The sequence below is a fragment of the Loxodonta africana genome, chromosome 10 (assembly GCF_030014295.1).
Source record: "Loxodonta africana isolate mLoxAfr1 chromosome 10, mLoxAfr1.hap2, whole genome shotgun sequence".
Lineage (NCBI taxonomy): Eukaryota > Metazoa > Chordata > Mammalia > Proboscidea > Elephantidae > Loxodonta > Loxodonta africana.
The window spans coordinates 58,954,962-58,967,892 of record NC_087351.1 but is presented as its reverse complement, the minus strand read 5'-3'; the positions used below and the strand labels follow the sequence as shown (position 1 = coordinate 58,967,892).

Sequence of the window (12,931 nt, the reverse complement as noted above, 5' to 3'; positions counted from 1 at the left end):
TTGTGAAAGTACTATCACACAATTCACTAAATAATAATTTAAAAAATTTAATTCATTATTGAAAGACTATTATTTTCAGACTAAATTCTTGAAGAAATTAAATAATGGAGTAAAACAAAGTAATTGTATATTACTGTATATAATAAAGGAGCCCTGGTGGCACAGTGGTTAAAGTGCTCAGCTGCTAACCAGAATGTTGGAGCTTCGAACCCACTAGACGCTCCCCAGGAGAAAGATCTGGCGGTCTGCTTCCGTAAAGATTTACAGCCTTGGAAACGCTATGGGGCAGTTCTACTCTGTTCTATAGGGTCGCTATGAATCAGAATCGATTCAACGGCAGTTCGTTTAGTTTGATTTATATATAATGTCAGTAGACATTAGGTTTATATTAGGAATAATAATTTTGTTAGTATAAATAATATAACTTATTGAAAAACATAATTATAACACAACGCCATATTTATTAGGTAGTGATATTTTCTTGTTTTCAAGAAATTGAATTAGATGTTCACTCCAGATATAGGAAAAATGACCAAAAATTACTAAAATGCTTCTTTTATTAATAATTTTCTTTATAATTTTATTTCTCATATCTTTGAATACTGTGTTTGCATTACACTTTCAAAAACTTTTGTTCTTTCTGAAAGTTTCAGGAATACGTGTAACCATTTTTTTTTTTTTGAGATAATTGAGTTTGTAACTACTGACTACTTATATCAACTCTACAGGAATATGGTATAAGGCAAGACATTAACTCAGTAAGACAGATTCAGAGAGAAGCAGCATGAATTTATAAGGACATGCATGCCTCCTAGGACATGCTAAAATGACAAATGTTAGGAGTTTTTTGTTTTTCAGCATAAAGTTTAACATGTCAAAAAGCATTGCCTAGCCCAGTATTTGGAATCACAAGAGACCTGGTAAAGTATGGATCAAGGCCTGCCATTGAAAAAAAAAAAAATTGCCCCACTCAGTAATGCCTAGTTTGTTTCTGAATGTAACTCCTTGGCTCATATGTGTAATAAGGTTACAGCAACCTTTATTATGGATAGACTTTGATATAAATGATGGAGTGAGCAAAGTAAGCCAGGACCAGAAATCCACTCTTAGACACAATGACCAATTAAAAGAAAACAAAGAAACACAGTTTAGTCAAATCAATGTGCTTTTTACATAAAATCAATTAGTTTTGAAGACTTTTGGGGATTGAATACATTTTTAACTGTTCAGGTATTCTTCAGGAATGTAAGCAAACATAGTATATAGTATTAAGTAATTGAATAAATATTGTTTAGTTTACAGTTGTATTTCAGGTAGAGGAATTATCTCTTGAAATTAGGAAAAAAAAAAAAAAAAGAAAAACTCCCTCTCCCACTCCTACTCCAGAGTATTTGAGTTGATTCTAAGAACAATCAAATCCAGGGCTTGAAGAAATGTGGAAATGGATAGGGTAGACTTAAAATCAGCCAAATAGCGTTGTGACCCTAAAAGACAGTTATGACATGTTAACAACAAAGATGGCAGAGAGGTTGCTATTGAAGTGGCAAACCTAGTTTATGAAAATGATAGCCTAAGAGTAGATTTGAAACTCAAAGTCAAGCTAATATACCTATATTATAGCCAAACAGTGAGTCCCTATGGTATTATCAATGCCCACCATGAATGAGAGAATAGTGAAGTACCAATGATTTTATTTGTTATATTTGTTTTAATAGTTTCTTATACATAAGGAACAACTGATAATTATTAAATTGAAGACCTTCCAAAAAGTGACAGATACTGAGAGAAGCTTCTCAACAGATAATTAGGACTGCCTGAGGGTAAGGCTCATTGTCCGTGTTTTCCTCATCTACCTGGCCCACAAAAAGCCACGTGGTAGAGGATAAGTTTGGCCAGCACTCCTTGCTCCTGAGCCTGGAAGACTCCAACAGGAAAGAATTCAAACAGCTTTCCTACAGTGCCTTTGCAGGGGACTAAGCCCTTCCTTGCTACACTACTGGCTCATCGGTCAGGGATACTTGGTCTTCCTACACTCTCGGCATTGCCTACAGCTGGGATTCATCAACAACCAAATACCTCAAGGGACTGAAAAAAAAAAAAACCTAACAGTGGGTCCCGGTTGTAAAAAAGAATCAATAAGAACAAACAGATACATACCCATATGTGTTGCCATTGAGTCGATTCTGACTCATAGCTTCCCTGTAGGACAGAATAGAACTGCCCCTTAAGGTTTTCAAGGAGCACCTTTTGGGTTTGAACTGTAGCTCTTAACATCTACACCACCAGGGTTTCCAACAGAAATATACACCCAATGAAACAGACCATTGCTTGGATTAAAAAAAAAAAGACATGCTTTTGTAATTAAAAAAGAACAACTGAAATTAGTATCCATCTTAAGAAAATAGAATATAATATGAATTAAATAAATTTGGAAGATGGAATTAGTAAAGTAAAAGCTGAAAATAGCATAAATAGCAAACAAAAAAAAAGTAAGAAACATATATAAAGCTGGTTATTTCAAAAAGCATATAAAATGATAAGCCTGCTGGAATTCTAATTAAAGAGGAAAAAAAGGAAGCAAAAATATTCCCAATTAAAACTGAGGAAAGACAAGACAGGATCATAGATACAGGGAAAAAAAAATGAAAATACGTCATGCAACTCTGGTGGAAATAAAAGGTTTTCTAATAAAACAAATTACCAATATTGCTGAAGGAAGGATGCCAAGTGAAAAACATATTTCTTTATATAATATTAGAAATTTGAATAAATATCTGTCTTTGAAGATGGCACCAGCAGATTGGTTTTAGAGTTTTGCTTACCTAAAATTATTTTTTGAATGTCACATATTGTTGAAACCAGAGGCTAAAAAAAAGAACAAGGTGAGCAGGGGGAGGGAACCTAGGAAGGGAGGGAAGGGGAAAAAGGAGAAAGGGAAAGAAAGAGATTAGTTTTTGGTGACAGATGCAAAAAATTAAATAAAATGTTAATAAATTAATTTCACGACAGAATAAAAGCACAAGAAACCATTACCAAATAAGATCTATTCAAGGAATGCCAAGGTCTCACCTTCTGAAAATGTACAAACGTACTATCAATAAACGCTTAAAAAACATTCAATACAATTCTGCAGCCATTCCTAATTTTAAAGCAAATCTCTAAATACATATGTATATAGATATATATGGAAATATATATCTATATACATATATGTACATATAGAAAAATTATATACATATTACAATTTTGTGTGTGTGTGTGTTGTGTATGTCTGTATGTATAAAGAAGACTTTAAATTTTAGGTCCCTTGTTATTTGTCATTATTTTTCAGGAGCTTTTTATAGAAAATAGTTCAGGAGATGCTAAAGAGAAAATCCTGGGATACTTTTTCTAGGATAACTGAATGTTCAAAAATGATTTCTCCTAAATGATAAACACAGGCTACATATGTATTTTTTAAACCTATATAATTTTTTTTTGAGTAGATGATTAGGAACAAAATTTCATATAAGGGTGAGCCTAAATCTCATCGATAGCTTTACACTTAAAATGTCCCATTTTGAGAATCTGGCTAGAAGTACTCATTTTGTTTGTTTTCTTTAATGGGTTTTTGGATAAAATTAGCCATTGTTCAGAAATTGCTATATAGGAAAAGTTACGAGACATCTGTTGTCATCAGTACTTTCACAAAATTTCCCGTTGATTTATCTAAGAAAGCAGTGCTTTTGAATTGATATTTGCAGAAAGACCATTGATATTGGTTTCATTTATAATAAAGTGCTATGTTCTTGACTATTGATATGTCTAACAATGATCTAATTAGTTTCTCTTTTGTGTAACTTCAAGACAACTTAATTTTACTCCAAAAAAAAAAAACCTTTTGCCATTGAGTTGGTTCTGATTCATAACGACCCTACAGGACAGAGTAAAACTGCCCTATAGTGTTGCCAAGGAATGGCTTGTGGATTCGAACTACCGACCTTTTGGTTAGCAGTTGAGCTCTTAACCACTGTGCCACCAGGGCCCCTAATTTTACTCTGGTTGTGGAAATTCACATACACACACACACATACACTATTAGTTAGCATTATCTATTGTAATGTGTAATCATCCTATAATTATAATAATAAGATACATTCTTGTTCATAAAATGAAAAATAATATACTCCACAAGCTTTAGTGCCCCGAAGGGTATTGAATCCTTATTGCCCTTCAGAAAACAAATTCAAATATGTTTAGTATAGGATTTGTATGATTCCTGGAACTTCCCAGAGGTATAGGTAACATCCAATACCGTATTTAGTGAGTCTTGGCCATCTGGGTTTTCAGATTCACTTGTTTTAACTCAAAGATTAAAAACAGAAAAACTGGACCAATTGGTGGAATAAGCCTCTGTGGAAAACATGCTTCTGCAGTGATTATTTTTGAGATTAATGGATTCTTTCACTTGTAACTACGCCCCCTGACTTCGGTTGTAGTTAATAACTGATTAATCATGAGCACATAGATTAACTGTGCCAGAGCCTGCTGGGAGATGTGTTAACTCTTTCATGTGATAAGGGTAACTCAGTAGAAGTGGAGAATAAACTAAACAAGTGTTGCCATGATTTAGTGAACCGTACCTCAAACAAGACTATCTAGAGTAAAATAATTAATTTTGAATTTTTTTTTTCAGGAAATAATCTATGCCTTGATGGAAAGATATCAAAGATAATTCTGTGTTTTGTAGCCTAGACAGCTTGGGTGAAAGCCTTCTAGAAAATAGGGACACACCTCAGATTTTAATGTTGTAAAAATCTATATCATTAAGATAAAAATTATTTATTAAAATATCTGTTTCATACATTGACTATTTTGCTAAAGATTCCTGTCTTTTTACATTTCCCTTATAAACTCCTGGCTCTTACCTAGTTTGATTTAAATATACATCAGTTGGGTAGGGAAAACGGAACTTATCTCCTTTTTTCCCATGTTGTCCTCTAGCTACTCCCCCTTCTTGTCAGAGCCAAGTTTCTTGGGATAATTATATCCTTTAATCTCACCTTGCTTTCGCCTGTCTCTCATTCCTTAAGACAGAGAAGACTGGCTGTTGGTCTTATCACTCCACTGACACAGCTCTGGTGAAGGTCACCAGTGACCTGTTTCTTGCCAAATCTAAATGTCACTTTCCAGTTCTGTTCTTACCTGATCTCTGATCGCCATTTATACTGCTTTCCAACCCCTCCATGTCTGTGGAAGTGTATTTTAAATGTGTTTTTTTTCCATTGATTTTCTCTCTACCTCTCCCATCACACATTCCTCAGTCTTTTTCAGTAGTTTTCCTTCTTTTTTCCAGTGCATGGTGCGGCCCATAGCTCTCTCCTTAGACCTCATCTCTTCTCAGGCTCCATATTTTCCTTAATTAGACTCAGTCCCTCACACTGCATACTGGTGACTCCTAGATCCGTATCTGTAGCCCAGACTCCTCATTCCAACTTCAACCCATGTACACTGTGACTAGAGAGCTACAGGTGCCTGGCATTCATGATGATCCACACATAACTGACCAACTATCCCGCTTCCATCTCTCCCTGTTGTGGCCAGGTACAGTTCTCATTTTCCTTTTCATGTTTTAGTTAACGGCAGCACTATTTAGCCAACTACCCAAGCCTTGGATAGTTTCCATAAAGCCCACCTTTTCCTTAATCCTATGTCTAATCAATCACCTGGTTCAGTTAATTGGTCTTTTCTCCATTCCCACTCCCACAACCTTATTTCAAAGCGCTTCTTACTGTTCATCTAAATTGCTACAGCTACTTCCTTACTGGTTTCTCGCCACTGTTTTGCACTTTCCTAATTTCTCTCTTTCTCCTCCAGGTAGATGTCAGTGTGATCCTTCTAGAATGAAAACTTGGACAAAAAACAATATAATCAAATTGATTTTCTAGTATTTTACTTGAAACATCTCCCCGTCGTTTACATGATAAAGCCTTGATTCCTTATCATGGCATTTATGGTCCTACAAATGATTTGGCCTATTTTTGCCTCTCAAACATCATGTCATATCAATGCTTTCAACATCCAAATCCTTTTTTCCAGCAATGCTGGGATGTAATATATTTTCAATGATATCTCAGGTCTGCATACATGCCATCCCATACTCTTTACCTTGCTAACTTCATAATTCAGGATTTATCTTAGGCATCATCTTTTCAGGAAATCTTTAATATTCTTTCCAGACAGAATCAGTTGCCCATCATTAGTTTACATCTCTATAGGATCATTTATCCAACCATATTTTGTGTTTTTCAACTTATCTTTTTCTAACATATGATATGTAAACTACTTATATACCCAGTGCTTTATATAATGCCTAGCATATTGTAGATATGTAAAAATATGCATAGAAATAATGGATATAAAGATTTTGGCACTGTCTCTTTTCCAAGAAACTTGACCTAAGACAAATATACATGCTTAGTCACAGATGGCTAAATTATAAATGCCTTAGTCTTATTAAGACTGCTAGTTTTAAACAAAATAAAACTATATAAAATAGTTTATATATATGTATGTATATACATATATACATATATAAACTCTTTTATATATGTATATATAATATATATATATTAGATTATATATAATGCATAAAATATATATATTTTTAACCATGCCATTATTTGACTTGGCTAAATTAAATTTTGTTTTTGGCTTGTTTGTTTTTAAATCTCAAAAAAAGAAAAAAACTTAGAAATTGTATAAAGTAGAAATTCCCAAACCTGGGTGAAGCCAACAGATAATTCAGCCGATAGAATGTTCAGTAAGCAATCGCCACAGGATTGGATTCTCAGAAGGCCAGTGACCCAAATCTCATCCAGATCAGAGAAGAGCATGTTTAAATGATTGCTCCGGTTTGGTGTGTTCCTGACTAAGCCTATCAACACCACCATCTAACAAGAAAAGAACTGGAGATATATCAATAAATGGATGTTGGGAAGTACAGTCCTCTTAACTGTTTAGTACCCAAGGAGAGTCTCAATTGTTACACTGTTTGACATCCAATTCTGTTTTGTTGCTACAGTTTCTCTCTTCAGAATTTTGTTTTTACAGCATAATATAGCTCATGTCTTCTAAAAATATGTCTATGATTAAAAAATTGTGTTTCGAACAAGAAGAAACTAAATGTCGATTGATTCACAGTATCTTTTTTCAAGTCACTAAGTCTTACCGTCAGCTCATCACTCTCCTTGAGGTTCGGTTTACACATGAAAGACTAGTCACCAAAGAAGCAACTATTTGATAGATCCTAAGGACCTTTTAACTTGTGATGATGCTGATGCAGTTATCCCTCAATACCCCAACTTATTAAAATCAGAGAGCATAAATCCCCACACAGTTAAAAGCATGATTTTAACATGAAATTTCCTCAAACTTTACAGAAGAGTGGAAACGCCGGTGGTGTGCTGGTTAAGTGCTACAGCTGCTAACCAAAGGGTCGGCAGTTCGAATCCACCAGACGCTCCTTGGAAATTCTATGGGGCAGTTCTACTCTGTCCTATAGGGTCACTATGAGTCGGATTTGACTCAACGGCACTGGGTTTGGTTTGGTTTTGGTTTTTACAGAAAAGCAGCAGTCGTTCCTAAACTTACATTACTAAAATTAGAGCCCTCTGAGGTAGCTGTAAAAGATTGTCATGTTGAGGGGCAAGCACAGAATGTTGTGAAACTGGAAGTCTAAATAGGGCTGTCCGGCAATTCACATTAGAAAAATCTTTATTTAAAAACTGGGAAATTTTGGATTTTATTCTTTGACTTGTTAGGGCAGCTATTGCATCACTACTTTTGTAGACCTTTTCTTATGTTAACATATCAAAAAATATTTTCTAAGGAATAATATAATAAGAAGAATATGTGAGCTAATAAACGCACACACACATATACATCTTACTATTCTACTGTTTGTGTTTGTATATCATGTTTATATATATTACTATATATATTATGTATAAACATGATAGCTTCTTTCCAGGCTTTCACAGAAATGTTTTTGTCACGCAGCAGCATTTGTTAGCCAGAACAAATGAGTAACTGACATTTTTACCTATTTGTAGAAAAAGTTAACTATATTATGAATTGGTCGGATACAGGTAAGAAAACAACATGCAGTCAGTGGGACTGTAAATGAGATACTAATAACTGAATAGTAGTTCTGCTTTAACGTAAATAATCATAATAGTAGCTAATTTTATTAAGCATTTACTATGTACCTAGGGCTTTATGGACTATCTCATGTAATTCTCTAACAGCCCTCTGACATCAGTACCATTATTGTTTACATTTTACTGATAAAGAAATTAAAGAACATAGAGATTAATTAACGTTTCATGAACGTAAAGCTAGAAGGGGTGAAGCTGGTATGTAAACACAGACAGTGTTTGCATCACATTTAATAATTATATACTAGCACATGGAAGCACTGGGCAAATCTGCTACAAAAGACCTATTTAAAGTGTTAAATAGCCAAGATTCCACTTTGAAGACTAAGGTGTGCCTGACCCAAGCCATGGTATTTTCAGCCTCTGCATATGCGTGCAAAAGCTGGACGATGAATAAGGAAGGTAGAAGAATTGATGCCATTGAATTACGGTGTTGGCAAAGAATATTAAATATACCATGGACTGCCAGAAGAATGAACAAGACTGTCTTGAAACAAAAACAGCCAGAGTACTCCTCGGAAGTGAGGATGGCAAATTCCATCCCTCCCCCACTCCCTCCCTGCTTTCCTTCCTGCCTTCCTCCCTGCTTTCTTCCTTCTTTCCTTTTGTTTTTAAAGCAAACACATATTTTTATTTCTTTTTATCTTAAGAAAGGAACCTGGGGTATGGTATACGAGGAGTCAACAAACTATAGCAAACTATGGCCCATGGACCAAATTCAGCCTGGGACACTTGTTTTTGTGGATAAAGTTTTATCGGAACATATTGTTGTTGTTGTTGGTAGGTGCCATAGAGTCGATTCTGACTTATAGCAACCCTATTTTTTTATAAGACAGTGTGAAACTGTCCCATAGAGTTTCCTAGGCTGTGATTTTTACAGGAGCAGATTGCCAGGTCTTTTCTCCTGTGAAGCCGGAACTATTGGTGGGTTTGGACTACTACCTTTTTGGTTAGCAGCCAAGTGCTTGAACGTTGCACCACGAGGACTCCTTTATTGGAACAGAGCCATACTCATTAGTTTGCATACTCCTTTTGGCTGCTTTCACATTACAATGGCAGAGTTGAGTAATTGTGACATAGGTTGTATGGCAAACGAGGTGTGAAATATTCACTATCTAGACTTTAACAAAAAACATTTGTCAGTCCCTGCGGTATTTTGGGAGCAATTGATTCTTCAGGATACAGATAAAACAGCAAAGATATTGTTTCAATATTTAGCAATAGAAACATTAATGCCTTTTAATACCTTTCTTTAGCATATTGCAAATTAACAAATATAATCCAGGATATAAAATCTAGATGAAGGTACAATTTAACCCAGTGCAAGAGCAGATCTGGTTACTATAAAGATTATAATAATATGAACATAGGTTTTTTTTTATTATTATTTTTAATGTATCAGTTATAAATAATTGGAAAAAGAAAAACCTTAAGGGAAAGTGTCAGTTGGGCTACATATTATTATTATTAATTTCTCTGTTCCTATCGTTCATTCATCTCAATAAACTCTCGAATTGTAAGGGATTGCATTCTGATCACTCTCATGGAGCTCTGTTTTATGTGACTGTCACAAATACACAAGGTCATCTGTACTGTTTCAACACATAGAAATGTTGAGAAATAACTATTGCTTTTATTTTCCTCCTACTATTGGAAATTTCCCAGAAAATGAGTTCAATAAACTCAATGGCAAAAATTATAACCTTACTGATAAGTAATAAAGTCATTAAGAATATGCATCTTTGATTAGTTTTTTTTTTTATCTTTACTACATTAAAAGCTATGTAACTCATAAAATTACTACTTGGTTGTTTTTCTTTCTTCTAGATTTGGACGATCCAGTAGTAACTGTTCATCAAAGTATAGGTGAAGCTAAAGAACAGTTTTACTACGAGAGAACAGTTTTCCTCCGATGTGTTGCCAATTCCAATCCACCTGTTCGGTACAGCTGGAGACGAGGCCAGGAGGTGTTACTACAAGGATCTGATAAAGGAGTTGAGATTTATGAACCCTTCTTTACACAGGTAGGAAATAAGGTATAGTATTTCTACTCCACTCTACTAGGATACTTTCCTAATTCAGGAAGTATGCAATATTACAGCTTGTTCAAAAGATTTTTTCTTAAAGTCTTACATTTAAAAAGTAATATGTGCTCAACTGAAAGATCAGAGGTCTCAAATAGTGAAGAACAGTTTGTAGTCCTTTGGTAGTTATGTTGGTAGTTAAAATGTTAACTCTAGAAAAAATTCTTATATTTAATGTATTGTAACTTGTTTCTTTATCCATAATTACGTAGGTTTCATGATAAAGTACCTACTTTTTCTGACTGACTTGGTTTTTGTGGAAAATATTTCTGAAATGGAGCTATTTTTATTTCCTCATTTGCAATGGTAAATGATTTCAAAGGAATGATGGAATCTATTTGAGATTTATTCTAGAAAAATCTGTCTTTAATTTCCTTTATGTCTGGCTCTGAATTAGTTTAGGGATAGAGCCTTAATTATATAAAAATCGAAATATCTAATCAACTATTTAAAAATATCTTTAATAAAAAGAAAAATTGAATTAATTTGATATAGAGTGAATGTAAATTAAAATAATCTTCTGCAATGTATCAACAGTGGAGAATTTTTAACTCTTAAGGAAGACATTGATATTTTTAGTAATATTTAAGTGCTGTTGTTATAGGGTTTTCCAGATGACTAGAAAAATAGCACAAAATAATTAACAACAACAAAAGAGTTTTAAAATAGAAAGAATGTATTTGGAAGAACATTCAAAATAACTATGACTATGAATTGTAAAAAATAAACATGATATAGGCAACAGAATAAACAGAAATTTGCCTGTATTGCATATAATTTGAGACATTCTTATGCTTCTAACTAGAGGAATATACGCCTAAAATTTAAATATAAATATTCTACTTCAAAATTTTAAGATTATTAGAAGTCTCACATCTTGACTCTATAATAAAGCTCTCCCAAGTTCATAAATTTCCAAGCATTCCATTTTTTCACCATTAAGTATATTTCCTTATATAGATGATTACTTGGAATGTCTAAGGACTTACCTATTTTAGATTTGTATATTGCCAATGTTCAGATATTAACTGTGGAAGAATGTAGTCATTATATAAAAAACATCTTCACCCATAACACCTATTTGTGTGTATTGCTATTCAAAGCTATAGAACAGTTGTAATTTAACAAAATATAAGTTTCTGAAAATCACTATTAAGCACACATTAATAGTGAGTCTACATAATACCAGTCTTGAAGTCTGTTTTGATTTGACCTTCCTTTGGCTAAGGCCACTATGACATCTTCAACTGGTCTGTGCCAACAAGGTGGATCACAGTTTCCTCATATAGTCTGCACTACTACAATTCATTCTTCTATATTTACTAAAATTAAATTAAAAAGATAAAAATGTGTTACTGGTATTTAGTTGCTCAGATGTTCTCCCAAAAAAAAAAACCAAACCCATTGCCATCGAGTAAATTCTGACTCATAGCGACCCTATAGGACAGAGTAGAACTGCCCCATAGAGTTTCCAAGGAGTGCCTGGTGGATTTGAACTGCTGACCTTTTGGCTAGCAGCCATAGCTCTTAACCACTACACCACCAGGGTTTCCCAGATGCCTCTAGCGTTTAGAAATTATCAATTTATTTTTAAAGCACAGGCATTTTAAAAATTTAGAGAACACATTTACTTCTAGAATCTTGTCAAACATAACATCTAGAGTTATTGAAATTATTCTATTTTCTATATGGCTATTTATTACTTACAGATGGGTGTGACCACTTGGAAATGAACACGTGCCTTGTCCAAATTTTGAAAAATCTTTCATACAATCAAAATAATTTGGAATTTCCATTTTAAAGTTATTGAACAAGCATAAACAAAAGTTTCATTCTTTTGAATTTGTCTATATTCTCATGTTAGCAATTCTCAAAAACCATCTTATGAGGACTGTCAAACTAGTAGCTGTAAATTCTGCCTTTTTTAAGTAACTTCTGCTTTCTCTTCCTTCTTTTTCTCTCCCCTTCCTTAATGAGAAAACACCATTTTATTTTGAACATTTCACTGCTGATATTTCCTTCTATATGAATATCAGCCTTTGCCATGCTGTACAAACCAGCTTTCTCTAATTTTGGCTATGCTAATAAATTTGTTCACTTAAAAATATTTTAAAAAAACAAGCACTACTTTTTGCAATTCTGTATTCTAAATTAGCTTGCTGTAGTTTTAGTAAATAATTGCCAAAACTCTGTAGCTTTAGCTCCTATTAATGTCTTTCCTTCTCTTAATTTTTTGGTTTACATTGCTTATCTATCCTTTGAACTGGTTGTGTATTTGTATTGTCCTAAAAGTCGTGTTAGAGCAAGAAATGTTTAAATACTTTTATATTGTAAAAGAAAACCAAAAAACGCATTCCTGTCCAGTTGATTCTGACTCATAGTGACCCTATAACAGAGTCAAACTGCCCCTTAAGGTTTCCAAGGAGCACCTGGTGAATTTGAACTACGGACCTTTTTGATTATCAGCCAAGCTCGTAACCACTGCTCCACCAGGACTCTTTTATATTATATATGTGCTTTAATTTGTTAATATTAAATGTATTGTGTAGACAAAACTGATAGAAACACTCAAACATCTGCAAATGGTGAATTTAGTTCTTACAGTCATAAAGATTGTTAACTTTTTCATAGTCAAGAGATACCATCGAT

The 12,931-nt window shown here is 33.7% G+C and overlaps 1 protein-coding gene across 1 annotated transcript in view; it reads left to right on the top strand.

Moving 5' to 3' along the window:
- The window catches only part of MDGA2 (MAM domain containing glycosylphosphatidylinositol anchor 2), a 536,185-nt gene that overhangs the window by 162,259 nt on the left and 360,995 nt on the right, over positions 1-12,931 (top strand). The window contains exon 3 of the mRNA XM_003408516.3: positions 10,026-10,222. Coding sequence (XP_003408564.2) covers positions 10,026-10,222 — 197 coding nt within the window. The remainder of the gene's footprint in view (positions 1-10,025; positions 10,223-12,931) is intronic.